At 40.6% G+C, this 21,467-nt stretch overlaps 2 protein-coding genes across 4 annotated transcripts in view; one reads left to right on the top strand and one right to left on the bottom strand.

Annotated features, from left to right (window-relative positions):
- The window catches only part of LOC121616148 (TSC22 domain family protein 1-like), a 32,713-nt gene extending 29,378 nt beyond the window's left edge, over positions 1-3,335 (top strand). For both annotated transcript variants that reach the window (XM_041950812.1, XM_041950813.1), the window contains one exon: positions 1,636-3,335. In XM_041950812.1, the coding sequence (XP_041806746.1) occupies positions 1,636-1,905 (270 nt within the window). In that variant the 3' untranslated portion in view covers positions 1,906-3,335. The remainder of the gene's footprint in view (positions 1-1,635) is intronic.
- A 1,481-nt stretch (positions 3,336-4,816) lies between these two features.
- On the bottom strand, positions 4,817-8,344 carry serp2 (stress-associated endoplasmic reticulum protein family member 2). 2 transcript variants are annotated; one of them, XM_041951316.1, is made up of 4 exons: positions 8,265-8,344; positions 6,566-6,581; positions 5,125-5,188; positions 4,817-4,857 (listed from the first exon to the last, which is right to left on the bottom strand). In XM_041951316.1, the coding sequence occupies exons 1-4, from the start codon at positions 8,342-8,344 to the stop codon at positions 4,817-4,819; spliced, it is 201 nt and encodes a 66-aa protein (XP_041807250.1). The 2 variants fall into 2 exon arrangements, with proteins under 2 accessions (XP_041807250.1, XP_041807251.1); XM_041951317.1 differs by lacking the exon at positions 6,566-6,581 and having other exon boundaries at positions 5,125-5,197; positions 8,261-8,344.
- Between the last annotated feature and the right edge of the window lie 13,123 nt (positions 8,345-21,467).

Here is a 21,467-nt window from a genome sequence, read left to right on the forward strand (position 1 = left end):
ATTATTGTGCGTTGTTTTTGTGCATCTGCGTTGTTTTTCTATCGTATTAATGTGCGAGGTCGCAGGTTTTCATCTAAATCTGTGACAGCAGAACAACAGTGGAAGCCGTGGAGTGACATGGATGTAACCTGTGTTGTTCTGAGCTCGTCATTTCTTTCCATAATGTATGTTATTATACGGCCAAAATGATGATTATGCTGACGTGAGCGTCCTCTGAAATATAACGAACTACCTCAAGCCAACCTCCACGCAGCTCGAGACAGCGTCACGAGCATGTTAGTATATTTTATTTCTAACCAGTGCAGTTAAACTGTTAGCTCAGTTGTGATTTTACAACATGACGTCCCGGAATTTAGAGCTTTTTGCACAGAAAACGAAACCGAGCTTTATTTTCTGTTTCTGTTTCTGTCTCGCTGTTGTTGTCGCTGCTGTCAGCCCTGTTGCTAGGCAAACTGGAAGGCTCACTCGCCTGGTTATAAATATCTCGGCCATTGATTGGTCCACACTTAAATGTGGGCAGGGTCAGTGACGTGGAACCCTGGGAATATACGATCACGTTTTCTCCCCATCCTCTGTTGTATTATCACCGGATTAGATTTGATTTGGCACCACTTTAATGACCTGTTTCCACTCATACAGGTTTAGTTTGTAATATTTTTAGTCAATAATTATTTTGTACTTATTATTTATTGTTGCGTTTTGTTGGGCAGAACAAATTCCATTAGTGAAGATACTGGCAGCACTCTGTCAGTCTTTATATAATACATAAAATTGTCTGTGTTCTCATAAATTGCTTTTTTCCTGCTGTATGACATGATGACTAGTTGCTGCTTAACTGACACAGTTTGTGTATATCTTCATTAGCATTATTCTTTAATTAGTCGCACAAACAAACTTTTAATCTAAGTGGATTGAACTGCTTCATGTGGTATTAGATTACAAGGCCAAGTCGTGCCACACAGTGTGAAGATCATCACTCCCATAATGTAACAAATTCTCTGACCAGCATTGTTTGTCAAATATCTTATACCCACATTGGATAAGCTCAAAATGCATTGTAATCATTTTTTATCTATATATTTTTTAATGTTTATTAAAAGTTTACATGTTTGATACATAAGATTTTACCTATTTGAAGTATACCGTACAGTATTTTATGTGTACTTTATTGTCACCTGCGTGCCGTTAGTCACCCAGGACATTTCTTTGAATTTGTAAACAAGGTACAGACACACTGGATCAGTTGACGGGTGTCAAGCTGATTAATCATTTTGATTTTCTATCTCGAGCAGGAGATCTGATATCTTTGTTAACTGTTTAGCTGCCATCTTTTTGGAAAACAGGCGAGCCAAACCAAGCTCCGCCCAGCTCTCACTACGTCACCATGCTGTTAGAGCTTTCAGCGGTCTGGTGCTTTTAGATCCGTCCTCCCTGGATTCTGTGTGTCTGTGCCTTAAGATTTACCTCTCACACATCATAATTTTTGGCATCATGAAAAAGCTGAGACATGAAAATTGGGTCATAGGTTAGATCAGGCTGAGAAACTTCTGGCTTAGGGCCTGATATCCTGTAATCACCTGTATTTGAGTTTACTGATATATACCGGTCATAAACCCATTTCTCTGTCTGTCTCAGGACCTGGTGAAGAGTCACCTGATGTACGCTGTGCGTGAAGAGGTGGAGGTCCTAAAGGAGCAGATCAAGGAGCTGATCGAGCGAAACTCCCAGTTGGAGCAAGAAAACACCCTGTTGAAGACATTGGCCAGCCCGGAGCAGATGGCCCAGTTCCAGGCCCAGGTTCAGACCGGCTCCCCGCCTGCCCCTCCAACAGCCGCCACGCCGGGACCTCCAAGCACCGCCACCCTCGTCCAGCCCACATCGCACAGCTCTGGCCCCTCGGCGTAGCCCGGTCTGCACGGACTGACTGACCGACTGACATTTTTTTGAGCTCTGCTACATCAGCAGAGCTCAACCTTGCCTTCTACAGCAGGAGGTTACGCTGTTAAGACAAGAATTTGCACATATTTATCTCTCAGAAGGATGCAGCTGGTGGGACGAGTGGCGCAGTGCTTTAAAGCACAGTGGGGGATGACAATCCTGAGACGATGTATGGGGGGGGTTGGTTTCAGAGGAGGACAGAATCATCGAACATTTGCCAAATAACCCTTGGACATATCAACTAGAATGTCTTACCAAGAAGAAACAAAACAGCTTATCAGTGGCGACAATATCCTAAACTATAGTTAAAAAAAAATCACTGTGCCTGTGTCTGGATTTTATGTGATGTCGATTTTACTGACGATGGCGATGGAGGAGTAGGAGGTGGAGGATTGTATTGGTTGTTACCTTTTTTGCTGAATGATGTAAATAAAAGCAGTTCTCTCTTAAGGCTAGATCCTAAAGTTACAAGTTGAGAAAAAGCGAGAGAGAGAGAGAGAAAAAAAGCCTTCTCAGAGTGACAAATGAAGAATGTGAGCAATTATTATCATGACAAAGTCCCCATCTGGAATGGGGGAGTCGGGGGAGGGGGCGGGAGGGTATTTTGAACAACACTTGGCAGAGCTGATGACGTTACTTCAACAGCGGGTTGGCGGGACAAACAAAACGTGGTTTCTTACGGAGATGATGATATTCTATTTCAGTATTTCACTTTCAAGCTCCTCATTTTGCCCTTGACGAAGCTCATCATTGCTGTTCTCTCAACCCTGCAGTGGCATGTAATTTAAACCTTATTTGACAGGGTTGAGACATTGGGCTAAGCTGCATTTTCTCTTTTCGTAAAAAGTTTGATGGGCAGAAGATGATGTATATTTCTGTATAGTGTAAGTACCATGTAAAATAGTGAGGAGAAGGCGAAAAACAACAGATGCTATCTTGGTCACACAGATTGAAGCGGGTGAGCGAGGAACATGCTGGTCTTGCCCAGTCTGTGTCATCTATTTTTAATGCTGTATTTTCAAGACTGTGGATCGACAGGAGTTTAGGTTATTTAAGTGACAACGCACAGCCAACAATGTTGTCCATTTCCCTTACTGCAACATTAACTCTTACTGTAAAACCATTTTCACTCTTTTTCTTTCTGGAGTATTGCACCTTTGATTTATTTTTTTTTTTTTTGACAGTGACGTACTTCTGGATAAACAATATCTTAAAATTCAACATTGAAAAAAAAAAAAAAACTCTGGAGATGTTTTTTCTTTTTCACTCTGTGTATCAGTTGTATGCTCATGTTCTGTGCATGTTTCTGCAAAGACCGGATGAGATATTGTAACATACTTACCACAATTGCACTTGACAGCTGCACTTCACAACTTTCAATAAACATGCTTAAAGAAGAATAACCACCTGGTCACCATCTCTGTCTTCTTCTTCTTCACGGCAGCTGAGTGGTGGGTGGGAACATGCAAATGTGCGCCAAGCATGGCGCCTGGTGTGGAGAGTCTGCAGCTGAAGTCCTCACTGCTTCAGGGTTGTTGAATGAGGTTAATGACGAGCTGCTGTGCTGTTGAACCCTCTTGTTAGCAGTGAGATAAAAACCACAGCCAAGCGGTGTTTGGATTGAAGCTGCCACAAGGTGACTTTTTTTTTTTAACATTTAAATTCCTGTTCATTTCACAGGAGGTTTCTTTGCAATGTGGCATCACTTAATGGTGAAATTCAGACAATGCTGAATTTATGAAATAATTTACCTACAGGAAAAGCTTGAAATTGAAGACAAATCATACACAAAGAATAAGGTTAACAGTAAATGTTTGATAAATACATATCTTGGGTTTAAATTGAGTGGTTCTTTAAAAAATAATTCCAGTATTTTTAAACCAAGGGCCTATTTTTTATGTATTCTCGGGTCTAAATGACTAGTAATGGGTGCAAAAAGTTACAGAACTGAAACTAGATTGCCTATTTTCTCTATAAGTACCAAATTACATACTTTTCAAGGCAACTTTTATTGAAATTATAGGTAAATGTTCAACCAGTACTTCAGAAGTTCAACCTAAGCAATGCAGTACATTCTCCAGACAGGCAAAGGGAAACATCCACATTAAGACCGGAGAGCACTGGATGATCTCTTGACTTTATACATCCGTACTGTTAATAAGCTGAGCTCTTCAGTGTTGCAGGAAGGCCACGAGGGATCCTGTTTACAAACTCCAGTTGATGCAGTGTTTTTCATGACTCACAGTGGTGCACATGCCTGAAATGTAGGAAACATTTATCCCTATCATTTTGTCTCTTGTAAGGTTATAGCACCCCCTGTGTTCACGCCCTCTGACAAGGCTGTGCTCAACCCCACAACCAAACTCCAGCAGTATGGTGTGTGTGTGCGTGAGTTTGCAAAAGTAGAAGTAAAACTTGGCGCTTGCTAAATGCTTGACATTTATTTGAAAAAAAGATTCTTCTCACATAACACAGACGATTACTTAAACAGACAGATATGGCACATTGTCAGCAGGAATCACTGGTCTCACACACTCAGATTAACAGTCACACCTTCATATACACACACACAAACACACACACAAAGGTGCCAAGTGAGTAATGAGACACACATGTTCTCCAGCCGGCGTGGTTTTAGACTGTCCATAGAAAAGCTGTCAGTACCACAGACTGCAACACTGTAAACACTGATCGAGGGCGGGGGGATGTCCCGAGAAGGGGCTGGTGGAGGAGGTGGTTGGGGAAGTTTCTCTCTCTGAGATCTGCTGGATCCAAAGCTTTGGCGTCAGTCTCTGGGCCTCTGGAAGGGGTTGGGGGTGTGCAGGCTAGCCAGGCTCAGTGAGGGTGGGGGTGGGGGAGTCCAGAGGCTCCTTCTGGATCACATCCCCATACGGATACTCTGGATAATCTGAAATATGGCTGAGAGCAACAGACCGTGTCAAAAAACAAGCAACTTTTGTTTTTGGTTGCATTTTATTGAAGAAAAAAAAAACCTCAAATGACTGTGTTTAAAATGTATATATATATATATATATATAAAATTAGCATATTAGTATAATCAACTACCATATTATCTACATTAGCTTACTACCATAATAATGTGATCAGCTACTATAGTAGCTGAATTAGTTTGCTATCAACAAAGGCAAACACATACTTTCTTGTGTAGGCATAAAAGGTGCATACCTGATCCACACACAACAAATACAAAGAGGGCAAGCAGCCAGGGACCCACAGGATACTTCTCCTCCTGTGGTCGCTATGGGAAACACACACACAGTACATTAGCATTGCTGCTACAACAGAAATGTGACAGATGCTCCAGGGTAAAAGTGAAACTGCTTGAACATGGACAGATTTACAAAGAGGTTTCCCTTTTCCAACGCTGCTCAGGTTTTCGTCGCTCCTGCCTTTTGCTCGGTCACCCTTTCCCCTTAAATCTGTCACCACCGATTACCTTGTTTATCATGGTGAGACGAGATAGGGATGTTGCTCACCAAAATGTACACAATAACAACTCTGTGGCTACGCTGAACAAACCCAAGTGTGTAATTAAGCGCTGAAAGTCGCTGAGGTGGCGTTTTTTCAGATTGTGGCTCATGTGGAAAAGATCAGTGGAACAGCACGAGTCATCAGTCTAGCCTGATTTGGGGAGAACCCATCAGCAGCTCAGGACCTGTGACATGTTGTTGTGTTGGTGAGGGAGGTGATGCTGAAGGAAGTGGTTGTTTTCTTCATAAAAAGGGTGAAAACAGAGGCCGAGCAGCCTCAATATTTGACCTTTATGCTACTGTTTAAACCATAAAGAGGAAGGTGAGGAGGGAAAAACTGTGCAAAGTCACTGTGAACCACAACCCACATGAGAACCCTGGAGACTGTACTCATATCTCTGTGGTGAAATACTGCAGTGTAAGCTTGTTATGTGCTATTCTGACCATTAGTCTCATTCACACCAATATTATCTCCCCAGTCCACTTCATTCGTCCCCTGTGGGGCCCTAGAGTAAATCCAATTACTAAAGGATTTACTGTGTGTGCATGTGTGTGTGTTAGAGTGCCAGTGACATAAAAACAATAGAGAAAAGTATCATCTTTACAACATGTAAGAGAACTATTTGAATAAATATGCGGTTAAATGTGTATAAAAGAAAATATTATTAAACATTTATTTTGATGGCAGGGCTAAGACTAGGGATTCAATTAATGATTTTTTTCATAATTAATCTGTTGATTATTTTTTATTTATCATTAATAAACTGTCATATTGGGATTTTGGGGTTGTTGGCGAGTGTTTCAAAGGGTTGAAAAGCCGATTAAAGCCTCCCTATATCACTACTCTTAAAGTTAATTGCTTGCACTATGCGGTAATTTTAAATAAAGTGTAGATAGCAAAAAAAGAAGGATACTGAGTTGCGTTTCATAATGAAATATAGCAGAGAGGATGAATGAAAAAGCCTTTTTTCAGTCACATATTAAGAGGAGTTATGATTTTAGTCAATGATGTCAGCTTTAGAAGTGCATACATTAATAACAGGGTCAGAGGAAAATGGCTCACATATTCACACATGGAGAGATAAATGGAAAAACCTTCGCTGCTCTGGAGCCTTTGATTGTAGCACACAATCTACCTCGGCCTTTCTTGACCTTGCAGCTGCTGAATGAACCTTGTGATTATTTTTTTGGGTCAAGACCGAGCTTTCAGTCTCATGCCGTCATGGAGGAGAGGTTCGCTCAGAGGAATGGAAATGTGAACATGCCAAACGTGTGATACAATCAAAAGTGAGACTTTCCCCAGAGCCCAAGGTGACGTCTTCACATAACAATACAGAACCAAAGATACTTGTTTCACAATTACAGTACATGAAACAAGTGGAGCTAAGAAGCTGCAATCACTCAATGTTTGGAAAACTGGCTTGATTTAATGATTCTTCAGTTATTATTTCTGATTGATTCATTTTCTCTCAACTGACCAGTTAATTTGCCTGATGCTTCAGCACTGGCTAACACATAATGTTCACGTCACGTCAGCTAGTCTGGATGTGTTTGTATCACAGTTTCAGACATGAAACTGCAGCTAATAAATCACAAAGTCTAATGTTGTCTTATGTTAAAATGAGCTCAACCTTAAACATCTGGCAGTTAAACGCAACATACATGCAACAATACAATTAATTCAAAAACATCAGATATAGTAGTAAAACACTGACAGGGACCAGCTTTCTGCAAAATGGGCACTTTTACTTTTGATACTTGAATTTTGCTGATAATACATCTTTTACATTAGTAAAATTTGGAATACTTTTACTTGTAGTGGAGTATTTTCAAACTGTGTTATTTCTACTTTTACTTTGTTTACTAAGTAAACAATTAGAATAATAATAATTTGGTATCATAAAAATATTTGATAGAAGTACTCACAGCTGAGAGGCTGAGGAATAGTTGTCAGTCTTTACACAAAATGTACACAGTTTACATTAACATTTTTCATATTATTTATGGTTGATATTATTGTATCGTGTACATATTTTTACATATTCTCTATGTCTTATTTCATATTTCTACTTTATTTACTGATCAGGGATCAATAAAGCATTCTGACTCTGATTTAATCTTAAAAGAAAAGCTTCATATTCAGTCTACAGTGTCTCATTTATTCAGTATTGGTCTCAGTTATCTTCCAGCCTTTATCATATAAACTGTGAACTAACGGCTGAACTAACGATCATTTTCATTGTCGGTTAATCTGTCAATTACTTTCTGGATTAACCGATTAGACATGGTGAAGAAAGTCCATCAGTGTTCCCAAAGCCTCAAATATCTTGTTGTGACCACAACCCAAAGATACTCAGGTTACTGTCACACAGGATTAAAAAGAAATAAATCAATACAACAGAAAACACTCACATTTAAGAAGCTAAAATGATTTGTTTAATAATTACTTAAACCGATTAACTGATTATCGATTAATTTAACAGTCGGTAAGTGATCGATTAATCGTTACATACATCTTCCACTGTTGTACTCCAAAACAAGTAACGTGAAGTTACTCTGTGGGTCTGTAACGAGCATCCAGCCTGAATAAATGAGACGTTCATGACACAGCTCAGCTTGGTTGGGTTTCACTGATTACAGCCACCACACGGTGCTTTCAAGGTGTTCCTGTGTGACACATCTGTGAAAAGCAGCACACATATGACGACCAGCTGACACCACCACCACCACCACCACCATCATCATCATCACGCTGCTGTATTCATACCGGAGTGAACGTCACCTATCTGGGCTAATGTCATGCCGGGACTCACTGTCAGTTAACGGCTCACCAGCGTCTTGGCCACGTTTCCTCTCTGCGTGATGTTCTTGCTGTGTTTCTCGTTGGCCATGCGGATCCTCTGTTTAGCCACCATCTTCCGGAGTGATTATAAAACCCGGGATAAATTAGTCTGCTTTATCTTGGGAGGCTGCAGGCTGTCGACAGCACCCCTGCATCAAGCTAGGAGACCTCTGACACGACGACACCGGAAACTCGCGGAATTCGGCTTTCAAAATAAGAGCATGAAATAGTAGCGGGAACAATTATGCATTAGAACAGGAGATATGGACACACATTTAGTATTTAACAAACTAAAGCAAATTAATTTCTATTCCTCACATTATTTTAGGCGCGTTTTCCAGATTTTCTGAAAAGCTAACACGTAAATTAGTCGTCTAAACCTTTACTATGAAGGTCGTCACAGGAACTTGCACGCTTCTTTTTGGTTGTCTTCACACAGCTGTTCTCCGCACCTGGAGGAGAGGAGCGCGTGTCCAGGGGCGCGCTCCAGTGATCAATAATGGATTTTAATTGATTACATTGGGAGAAGGAAAAAAAGAAAGTATGATAAATCTGTTTTGCCACTATTCAATGTTCTTACAAAGACAACAGAGAACAACACTGTAGTCTGTAGAAATATTCAAGAAAGTGATAACAGTGTGATTGGTGGGTCCCAATTCAAGTTAGAGGGATACAAGAAACTTGCAAATGCAAGGGAGCAGATAACGATATATTTAAATGAAATAAACAGAATGGATTGCAATCAAAATATTATATACATACCTTGTATGTATACATATGCATGCAAAACTAGGGTAAATTGAGACAGGCCATGAAGTGGTTTAAAGTGGTGTCTCCTCTTCACGGAACAACTTTTCCTTCCTTTTTGATTGTTATTGCTATTCTTTTTTTTTCTGACTGAACTTTGCACTGTTGTGCAAATGTCATTTGCTTTCATTCATTCATTGTTTTATATTGCATTTCTGTCATTTGGTATGGCTAAGATAAGACGTTTTGATTTGCTGTGGGAGGCGTTCTGATCTGCTCTGATTTTTTATTGTCAATTATGTATTATATTATCTATGAACACCTGGTGATGTAGGAGAGACAACTTCAAAAAGAGAAGAAAAACAAAGACAGGATCAAAATACTGTAGCTAAGTGACAGCAGTAGTAGGTAGAAGTAGACTACACATAAGGCTACCACAGACACAAGAACTATACTGTCAGCTGTCAGTTTATTAGGTTCACCTGGCAGTCCTGCTATTATTCCCAACTTCACGAAGGTTAAAATGATCAGCACCACAAACTGCAGCCAGCAAAATGACCATGAGATAAATCAACACCTCTCTAAACCAGTTTCGACGACGACCTGAACATAATAATCTTCATGTAGGTGGGAGTGCTGTATTAGACTGCACTGGTTTGAGGTAGGTGTACCTAATAGACTGGCAGCTGAGTGTTTATACCATCATGTTTTTTGCCAACAGGGTAAGGAATCGGTCTTGTAGAAGTATATTAATCTTTTTATTGAAGGAATTTACACCATGCAAATAAGCTTAAGTAGGAAATTGCAGGCCTGGTGCAATATTTTAAATGAAATAGAATGATTAGGGTGAATGAATTATTCCAACCCATTTTTCTAGTGAGATAGTGTTAATTACAAACTATGCTATACCCGCAATCAGGGGCACTTTTCATTCCAGGAGACTGAAGCCTCTAAAGCACGATAACTGCCTGCTGGCAAGATCCTTTAAGGTCACTGTGATAGGCTGCCACTTTTTTCACATACGGCTTGCAGACAGCAACCTCGCCTGGCCACGCTATCCCCACAAAAGCACACAAAAAGGGCCGATATGCATTTTAAACCCAGGCTAACATGCTGAACGACAACTCAGCTTTACTCAGAGCGACGCGCACATGTTTCTGAATCTGTTACAGCTGACTTACATCATTCGCTCCATCTGACAAGACGAGCTAGCTGGCTGCTCAGAGGGAAAGGAGGGCAGAGAGAGAGCAGAGGTTGCCTAGCAACTGCATCAAAGGGTTCGCTTGGGGAGGGACACACAAACTCCACCAACGGAGAGAAGAAGAGACGGTCCAACAATAGTCTGAACAGCCGACTCACAGCGAAGTGTGGATTGACAAGTGCGTTAGTGCACAGGGAGGATTCTGTTAGTGGTCTCAGTTTACTGACCACCTGAACATTTGTACTGATGACACATCGTGTATGACAAACACATCACAAAACCTGATCATTTATTTCCACTGTGGTCCTCAGAGTCTTGGTGTGTGTTTGACTGTGTGGATACATTTTAAGTTTAATTTCACATTTTCCCTTATTTGTACTCATCTGCTTCATCCTGGTGCATGCTGGGATAGGCTCCGGCTTCCCACAACACTGATCAGGATAAACAATATTAAACACAGATCATTCTTCCCGGGGGTACTTCAGGGCCGTCTCCCTGCACCTCCCGTCGTGTTGTTTCTCCTGGGAAACTCCTGTGACCTGTATGGTGTGAGAGAGACGGTAGAAGTGCTGTGAGGAAGTAAACAGAGGTTCTGACTGCAGATCAAATGTCCCTGTGTGTTCAAAGTCACCATCAATGCATGACCTGGATTTCAAGCTTCTCTCTGTCTTTCCCATCCCCGGGGTCTTCATTGCCTCTGTGTCTGTGTGTGTGTGTGTGTGTGTGTGTGTGTGTGTGAGGGAGAGACTCAGGTTGTACTGTAAGAAAGAAGAGTATCAGTAAACCAAGAACACAATGGACATGAATGAAAGAGAGAGTAGAGAGAGGGGCTGGGACAGTCAGAAAATACTGCTTTTTTTTACTGTACATAGCTGAAATAAAACGTTTAAATCTCACACTGAGAGTCTTTTGTTTGTGTGTTACTGTGTGTGAATGGAGCGCTCGAGCTTGTGTATTTGTGTCGTCTGTCCTCCTACAGGTCTCCATGCTGGGGAAGAAGTCGTGTGGCTCAGATCTGGTTAACGACACCTGAAGTTGCTCAACATTTTTTCCCTTTTAAATGTCTTTTGGGGAGTTTTTCTTATTAATCTGGAGTTCTGTATCTGTCGTATGTTGTACAGACAGAGATTTAAGGCAAATTTGTCATTTGTGATACTGGGCTGTATAAATAAAATCGACTTCACTTGAACAAGCTGGTTTTCTTTGGTGAAAGACCTTTAAATGTGACATCAATGAAAAAACTGTCACCTGCTTCAAAACTACACCTGAGAAATCTGTGATTTAGATGATGAAGACATTCGACTAATTGTGTCAACATTTTAAATTAAGAAAATCTAAAGCTTTCAACTGGTATTGCTTTACTAAATATAGGTATTTACAGCTTTAGATAGAATCAGACTTAAATTAAATATAGAAACAATCTGTATTTTAAAATCTGAATAGTGGTTATGGTTTTGTTGACAACCACTGTGTGTGTGTGTGTGTGTTTGAGTATGATTTAGTCTTACTAGTTACAACTTGTTAACAATAATTAGACTATATTTGCCTGGCAGACATGTGGCCGCTCTGCTTCTGTCTTATGTGCTTTGGAAAAACTTTGATGTTCAGTTTTAGTATTTGTTCATTAAGTTTTAATGAATAAAGACTTATGTGTAATGCATATAAAAGATTTACAACCAGTGTCACGTGTTTATGTTGCCTGGTCACATTCTCTCTGCACTGTGGCCTCCTTATAGACGTTTCTTTGCAAATCAAACTTGTGATGTTTTCCATCAGGGTCAAGGACATCTTTCTTTTTTTTCTCTTTTTTCTTTTTTAGTATACACCGCCAATTCCTGTCAAAATGGCCTTGAAATTAAATGAATTCAGCAAGTTATGAACAGACACACGGCAAGAACGTGGGGGGAAAAGACCGGGTTGACAGCAAAGAAATATGCCAAACGCGTAACATTTTAGTTTACAGACCAGATGTGCAGAAGTTCTCCATCTGTTCACACCGTGTTTTAACTTTAAACATGAAGATAACAGAGCGTGCCAGGAGTAACGCTGAGTAAATACAGACTGACCTATATGTTTCCTCTCACAGACCAAACAAAATGCAGGCAGAGGTGGGGAGGCTGTTTACAGCTACTCTGCATGATAATTATGCAAAAAGTCTTGAGGATGGCAGGCAGAAACGTGAGCACACATGCAACGCAGCAGCTGTCGCAGGTTTAACAGGGGAGATATCTCAGATTCCTACTCAGTTACAAATCCTTCATTGTCACTTCAAAGTACCTCCATTCTTAGGAAACCCCACCCGCAGTCGGCCTGTTTGGGATCTGTTTTCCGATTGCAACGATGAGAATATGACCTAAATTCTGGCTTGTTTACCTCAAACCTGCCCTCCTAATTATAGCCGAAACGCACCCTGTAGAGCAGAAACATGTAGTTCAACCATCGCACGAGAGGAGGGTAAACAGTCATTAGCGACTGCAAAATAAACCAGAAACGTGAGAGATGAATTCAGGTAAAGAGAGACGAGGGTGGAGCGGTGGAGCGGTGCAGGGGGGAAGGAAATGTTTTGAAGTCTGCATGTGAGGGTGCGACATGAACAGAATACGCTCTGTATGAAAACATATAGGCGGGTTGCAGGGTCTAAACTCATTACATCCCAAACAAGCCTCCCCTCTTTTCTTTTGATCGTCGGGCTCATTCGCTTGCCTCGGTCCCCGCTGATCTGCTCCCAGTGGCCTTGATGCCGCAGAGCCAGACAGAGCTGCATCTGTGATTTCATACAGTGGCCCGCACACGCCCAGGCCGCACGCTTCAACACACCGGCAGCTCTGTAATGTGCAGTTTATTTCATGTCAGCAAACGGTGATGTTCAATCTCATTGCTGCCATGAATGGGAAACATCACTGACGCTCTTCCTGCCACATAAGCACAGGTTTTCAGCCTTTCCCGGGAGAAGCCAAACAGGCTGTGGGCTGTATGTTTTTTCAAAAACAGCCAAATAAATGGGCAGGACTTTCACTCCCAAAGAAGAAAAACCTGCCTGGGAAAATATTTACTATTAACTGCAACCCAGATCCAAAATATACAATGCATTTGGCTCCTCGGAAATGTGCATGCCATGGAAATAACATATCCATTTTCTCAGAGTACGCTCTAGATGGGTCAGGATGTACACTTAAAAACTTCCAGGTTTGATCATTTCTCAATGAAAACAACATCTGAGTGAAAGCACAGTGGTGGTGGTAGTTTTTGTTTTTACTAAAATACCTGCCTGGTAGTTTAAATCCAAATTTTCAATATAATTTAATTTAATGTACATTGAAATGAAGAGGGGGAAAAGAGCAGAACAGCACAGTCTGTGGAAGACACGGGACTTCACGGTGACAACAGAAAGTCACTGCTCCAGACAAATACCCCAACACATAACCCTGCATAACCACAAATGACTGTTTTTACATTTTGTGTTTTGAACATATTGAACAAACACTGTTCATTAGTGAGCTTTAGAAGGATTTGTCTGCTTTGGACACAACCCAGCTTGCTGTTTCCCCCTCTTCATACTCTTTATGCTAAGCTACGCTAACTATCTGCTGGTTGTAGAGCGCTCCTTTACAGCGGTGCAATTTGCAGTTATTGTCTACGAGTCCTGTTGTATGTTTAATTGACACTAAACGCACAGATCACAATGGATTAAAACATCTTGTTTTTTAATCATTTCGGGTCATTAGAAACAGCATTAGTTACCAGTTAAATGTTAGCGTTAGCATTCATCAGGGCTCTGGCACCTACCAAAGTCAGAAGTTATATAAATGTTTCATCTGTGTCACGATGTTTAAAACGTGCTTTATACTAAGGTATGTTTTATAATTCTGTTTTTAACAATTTTATTCAAAAAGTTGTGTAATTTCTGTCACGACCCTGCAACATATTCTCCATAAATAAAGTTTGTTTTTGATTAGCTTTACAATAGTAATCTAATCAAAGTGCAGCACATCATGTTATGAAACAAGACAGTCGAGAACAGACGAGAGAAAAATGATTAATTCAGTGTTCCTTTGGTGAAGTGAGTCACTTATTACCTGGTCAATGATTGGCTGCATTTTACAGACACTCAGAACTCGTTATAAACTTCAATCAATATGGTGTTTCTTAAAAAGGAGGAGTTGACGGTGCGTCACAGGAAGGGACGAAACAAGAACGTTGAGTCATACAGAATGAGGAGGGGGAGAGAGTAGGAAGCAGAATAGAAAAAGGTTTAAAATAAACTATGTCAATGTGAAGGTTCAGCTCCACGGAGGGATCAACATATACACACACCAGTGGTGGAGGAAGTATTCAGACCCTTTACTCAAGTACTAATACCAGACTGTAAAAATACTCTCTAACAAGTAAAAGTCCTTCAAGTATCAGTAGTTGGTTGAGGTGGAGTAAATTTTGAACTATTCTGTACAGGACTGCAACTAATGATTATTTTCATTATCAGATTTTTATTTTCTCCATTAACTGACTGATTGTTTGGTTTTTAAAAGTTCAAAAAATAGTGATAAGCGCTGTCACAATTACCAACGACCAAAGTGACACCTTCACAATGCTCGTTTTGTCCAATGGACAGTCCAAACATTAAAATTAGTAAAAATAAATTGAAATAATCTAAAGGAAAATCAGCGAATCCTCACAATTAAGGAGGTGGAAACATGATATGTTTTTGCTTAAAAAATTACATGATTATCAACATAATTACCAATAATTTTTTTCTTAAAATAACCTAATTAATTAATCCACTAATTTTATTCAGCTCAACTTGTACTTACTGTTGGGTCGTTAAATTTCTAACAAAATATCATATTTAAGTTTGTACATTTTGGTAGGAGTCAAATAAATGTAGTGAAGTAAACAGTGCAATATAGAAGTAGAAAGAGTAAAAAAAAAAAAATCAAGCACCTCAAATTTGGACTTCAGTACAGTACTTGACTACGGCATTAAATTCCACCACTTACACGGACAGATCGCTTTCACTGACAGGTGATGAACATTTTACCTGATTTCTACTTTTTACGTTTTCATTTTCTACCTTTCAGATGATGGGAACTTCACCAAGAACAAAAACAACGAATCCTGGCTCCACATTTACCTAAACTGGTTCAACGGTCTCCTGAGACTGTAGCAGCGCTGTGCACCCAGCCCCCACCCTCTTCAGCTATGTGACCCACTTTGAATGCCAGACTCATGGAGTCTGTAGTGTGCCACTACGAAACCACAAAAGATACCAATCTGCGAATATACAGAACAAGAATAATACAAAAATAAATATAAATATAAATTACACGATACTTATGAATAAGAATAATATCAGGATATACAAAATGCAACAGCGGAAGTTCATGAAATGTAATAAATCAGAGAAAATGAATAATGTTTTCAGTATTTTTAAGATTTTGTCTTTAGATTTGTCTTTCTGTTTTCTGACACACTGAATAATTTGCAGCTGCAGTTGTTAGTGAACCTGCATGTTGCTTCTAAACATCACATTGCTAATTTTTCCACAGTCAGATGATCAATGCCAGCTGATATCAGCTCTGTGGGTCCAGGACACTTTAGTCAGAGTGGATACTGGAAGCCTTAAGATGTGTGAGAGCAGAGCGACCTTATTGTCTCCGTCAGTGTCTCCATCTCGGGCGGCTGCAGTGATGAACAAACATTACTTCACTGGCTATAAGTGATGATCCGACAACTCAGAAGTGTTTAGCATTGCAAACCCTGGAACTTCCTAGAAACTTTCCTGGATTCCTGGTAGTTCCTGTGATCTAAAGGGGGGAACCTGAAACCAGATCGATACACAACCACACACACACTGACTCATGCCAGAGTGAGGAGTCACTTGTGGCCCCCATTTGCACTCTGCTTTTTCAAACATGACACCAATCTGACATCAGTGGTTTGCTCTGCAGGATGTTAATCTGTTCTCACTGTGACCTCACACACAATCCAGCCAATGACAGACACCGAGATGAGTCAGATTCAGTATCACTTCCTATCACTCATCCAACTTTCAACAGCAGTTACTCATGAGGTGGAGCTGCAGAAACGTGTTGTTAAAACAAAATTCAAGCTGCATGTTCAGTGTGCACGTCCTCGGCCTGTTTTCACTTGTGCAGAATCTTAAAGTCCTCTCACTGGCTCTTTTCTCCAGGGCTTTCAACTGTATGTCATGATCAGTGGGGGGAGTTTGCTAAGTTGTCATGGAGATGCACAGAAACAGAGATGACATTTTTTTTTATATATATTAAAGGAAAAGTTTGACATGTGCTTATTTAGTATAATAGAGATTGGAGCTTAAGCCAGTCGACGATTAGCTCAGCTAAACTAATTCAAACTGCATCACATCTGTTTGAGCCTCACACACACTACCGCAAAATCAACTTTCCTAACAATCAGCTGGATGCAGTGACTTCACTGGCGTCGCCGCAGAGACGAACACGTGCGGTAACTGCTCCTGATACTAGCTCCACGTTGAGGAGGCAGACATGACATATGTACTGACCCTGTCAATCAACTCAACAATGAAAGGAATGCACTCAATTCTCACAATGTTGCAGCCCTGTGAATCTTTTCGCTGTGACAAAATTCTTAAAATTGTTGTGCTTTTTTTGCTGCAAAGCTCACGCTTGGCAGGTTTGTCACCTTTCCCTCTGTGTGATTCACGAATGCGGCATGTTTCAATAGAAGCATGACTTTGGCTGACATGCTCATCATTAAATACGTGTAAGCTGCCTCCCCTCTGGTGAGCTACTTGCATACATTCTTAGCCTTTTTAGCAGGTACTCCGTCCATCTCACAATCATCTTCTTCTTGTTTTATTGGCAGGTGCTGTTTGAGTGAATGACTCCTCATCAGCTAATGTTCTACATACTGCCACCTGCTGTACTGCAGGCAAACTTAACAAACACATCAAATAAGCGGTCAAACCTTTTTTTGTTGAGGTTGAAAATACAGGAGATTTATGGGAAAATATTAAGGACAGTGGGAGAGAAGGGCAAAACACGGAAAAAATGTAAGGGACACAAACCAAGGCATTTTAACTAGGGATTCAATAATATCATTCATGAGAATTTGAACTACATCCGTTATAAGAATGGTTTAAAAGTAAAGCTGTCGTCAGGCCGTCAATCCAAAACATCTCTTTTTGGGAAAACCTGCAGGGGCCAGGAGTGGCTGCTGATCTTTGCTTTGTCCTGACGATTAGTGCTCTGTGCACTTCTTTGTTTTGGTCTTGTGGTGGTTACGTAGCTCCAGCTCGCTTCATATTGTGCTGCTGTGTTGAGACACAAAACCAGTGGGCTGGTTTAGCAGCTAACCGCTGCTGTTTTACTGACCAACCACTAGTTAAACAAAGCAGCCGCAGACAAAAGAAGCACAATGAAGGCGAGCCTGAAACCCCGAGAGAACGCAAGAACGAGGGGCAAAGGGCACAGACACACATATACACTTACAGTATGTGTGAAGGCAAAGACGCACACACACGCACGCACGCACACACACACACACACACACACACACACACACATCACATCACATCACATGCACTCACACGTGGGGAAAAGCCCAAAGTGTACATGCAGAAGCCAGCAAAAAAAAGCCACAGAAAGTCATGCAAACACTTTCATTCTCTCCTAAAGTGTGTGTGTGTGTGGTGCCCCACATTGTCAGTGAACTAATGCCGACAATAAAAAGACTCAGGACGGCAAGATGGACGTGTTTGTGTGACAGGACCGGCTTTGCTGTCAGTCTCAGCGGTCGCCGAGGTCCAACCTTCTCTTCTAAAATGACAACATTACTACCTCTAGATTATCTCGTCTTTCCAGGGTTTCCACATATTTTCACGGCAACGTTAAGCGAACAGCTACAGAAAATAAAACTGCAGCCATGTTACATTAAGTGGGAGGTTACCTATACATGATTATTCTCACAATTTCATTACACACAAGAAAATTCCATGACTTTTCCAAGGTTTTCCATGACCGTTTTCTACTTTTCTACTCTTCTTTTTGTCTCACTTCCCTCTATCTTTTCTTCTTTTTTGTCCTCTACCTGCAGTTGTCAATAACTGTGACAAGCAATGATTTGTCTGGTTAACACAAGTTCACCTTCACGCAGGTGGACAGAGTGTCGTGCATCGTAATGCTGATGTTCATATGTGACATGATGGTTGCATCACTGCAAGGCTTACTAGCAGATGCAGACTGTATGCACAGGCATTGTTAAAATCCACTTTAACTTCTGACTCAGCTAAAATGAAACTGCAGATCTGAGGATCACATTCAGCCATTTTTCAGTTGAGGATTTAACAGTTTTCGACATACTATTGGAAACGGCGTCTGAAATCCAGGCGCTGTGGGGGTGTTTTCAATGTCAGTGTTTGACTGATTTATGAGAGCCAGCGTTGCTAGGAGACACACCTTTTTCAACAAGCCCACATAGTGCTAGCTGTCAACAGTTAGCGATTTAAACAAGCCCAACATTAAACAACATTAAAATTTTCTGCTGTCACTTGAGAAGAATTCAACTTTAATCACTTCTTTTTGGTAAATAGAATTTAAAGTAAAAGTAAAAAGTAAAAATGATCATCTTAAACCTCAGCTGATGCTTTTAAACTCTTTTTGTTTGTGTCTCCTCTGCATTAGAAAACCAGTTTGAAGCAAACTGTTGTCAGCACTGGTTGATGGCTGAGCTGGATGTGTGCTCTTCAACTCTGAGAATTCGACTTCCAGGCTGACCAACCCGAACCAAACAAACCAGAAGGATATACGTATGCATGTTGTTTTCTCAGCAAATATGAATTTTTATTTCAGTTGTCTTTAAATAACCTCAGGTACTGCCTCAGTGTTGCTGTCTTGGTCTGGGATGGATGCTTTGCTAATGCGACCTTATTTGGTAACCCTGATCGATCCAGACATGTAGTGTTTTTACACTGTAATATATGCAGCTTCATTTTGAGTCTGGAGGACTCAAACAAATTGCCGAAGGGTGTTGATTCTCAGTGGGATTGTCAGTACTAGCATTCTCTTCACATCCATTCAAATTAGTGTTAATATGAAAATATCCTTTAATGCATCTTTAAAGCTAGTTAAAGGCAATTGTAAAGGAATTAATGGTGTTTTCAAAGCTGCACATAACCTTCAAAATAAGATTACTACAGAGGTGGACAGGTATGTAACAATGAGGTTTATGTATCAGCTGTGGTGTCTTTAACCTGAATGGATTCAAAAGTAACTAATCATTTTAATGAGATCTCACTCAGTTTCTGAATACAACAACCTGGTTTGTCCTTCATGTTAATGTTTTCCCTGATGACAGTGCTGAGGGAAAAGTGAAAGCCTGATTTAGCATTTTAATGTAAAATAATAGGAAAAAAACACTTTCATTACTTGATCTTCTGCATCATTTGAACATTCCCCCTCTAGGAATTCCACCATGAATATCCAAAAGCTTTGCAGACACAAACACGTGATAAAGGAATATCTGTGCTGATTAATTATGTTATTCCTCACTGCAGTTGGTTGTGTGTGTATGTTTGTGTGTCTTTGTGCATATTCATGTATGTACTGAGCCCTGGATGTGTTTTGCAGCCATTAGTCAGATAACATATATGCGTGGGAGGCTCCAACAAAAGTCAAACTGAATCATCATCAAGGGCTAAAGAGCTCCAATTTATACTTATTTTTATCACGGGAAATTTAGTTTTTTCTGTGTGTGTGTGTGTGTGTTAGTTTTGGATAAACATGCTGGAAAATGGCTTCTTCCTGGCAAACTAGACCTGCCACAGAAGAGCCCAAAACTGTTTGAGGACTGCTGGGTCTCTCCTCCAAACAGCCAAGGTCAACACACACACACACACACACACACACACACACACACACACACACACACACACAAACGCACACGCACAGTGGGAGAGAGAGAGAGAGAGAGAGAGAGAGAGACAGACAGACAGACAGACAGACAGACAGACATGCTCATAACAGGTTTCTATGAGCCTCACTCTTGTGGATGTTCAGGTTCAAAAACAATCGCCTTGCTGCCTTTCGGTTTGTGTTTGCAGCTGTGTGAATGACTCTCTGTGCACCTGTGGTGGCGCTTGCAGGTGATGCCAACCCACAGCAGAGAAACTGGGTCAGCACTTGGTAAGCCGAGGACACACACACACACACGCACACACACAGACCTTTTGATCCTGTTTCATCCTGGGTTTAGCTGGTGTCAGAGCCCAAGCAATGATTCACGAAAGGAAGGGACTGTTCCTTTATTTAAACATTGACATAATGCTTTCTCTAGGCCCACAACCTTAACTGTAACAGGTACAGGCCTAACCTTTACTCTGACTTTGACCTGAAACTAAATCTAGTCTTAACCATCACAGAGCCCTTAGAGGAACTGAGGACCAACCAAAATGTCCTCCTTTCAAAAAACATCATCACTCCCATGTCTAAAACCCAAACTGGTCTCCACAAGGAGGAAGTACAAGAGTACATGCACACGCACACACGCACGCACGCACACATGCACACACAGTCGTGTTTCCATCATTTTTGGGGACATTACATTAATTTCCTGGAGACATAACATAACCATAACCACTACTTACCTAACCCTAACCGAACCGAACCCGAACCTCAACCAAGTCCCTACAATGTAACTGTGTCAACAGTGTGAATTAATACAAGACAGAATATTGGGATGATCCTATAACATGGTGACACTGGTTATCAACACACAAAAAGCTCAATACAAATATAATGCTGAATACACGTTTCATATTTTTTAATGTTTCTACATTAGTGTTGCTGCCATCAAATTCAGAATATTTACATAATAACTAAATCAATGAAGTTGATTAGGAATACATTTAATTACAATTTACATTGTACTGTTTTCAATTGAGCATATGTCAAAAAGGATTAGCTGTTTTATTCTGTTTTGGAATTGGGGTTGTAGGAAAAGTGGTGAAAGCCACAAATTCTCTTAAATCACATCATGCTGCACAGGTAAAGAAACTGTTTGTCTTCTTTTAATTTGGGTAAACTGAACCAAATCTCATTACAATCAACCATATAAGTTATGTTTGTGCGCTAATTGAACATCTTGCTTTGAGAATGGAACTACAGTCATCTGTTTGGTATCTTACTGAAAATCCCCTCTGAAATTCTGGGAAATCTTGTCAGTAGTTGTTGCGGTGTCTTCTCTGAAACTGACT

Source organism: Chelmon rostratus, chromosome 13 (assembly GCF_017976325.1).
Source record: "Chelmon rostratus isolate fCheRos1 chromosome 13, fCheRos1.pri, whole genome shotgun sequence".
Taxonomy (NCBI): Eukaryota; Metazoa; Chordata; class Actinopteri; order Chaetodontiformes; family Chaetodontidae; genus Chelmon; species Chelmon rostratus.

Excerpts from the sequence above, each read along its gene's own strand:
- serp2 (XM_041951316.1), bottom strand. The coding sequence starts at position 8,344 with ATGGTGGCTAAACAGAGGATCCGCATGGCCAACGAGAAACACAGCAAG. Across the intron at positions 4,858-5,124 it reads ATTTGTTGTGTGTGGATCAG|CCATATTTCAGATTATCCAG; the intron begins GTATGCACCTTT and ends TGTTGCTCTCAG.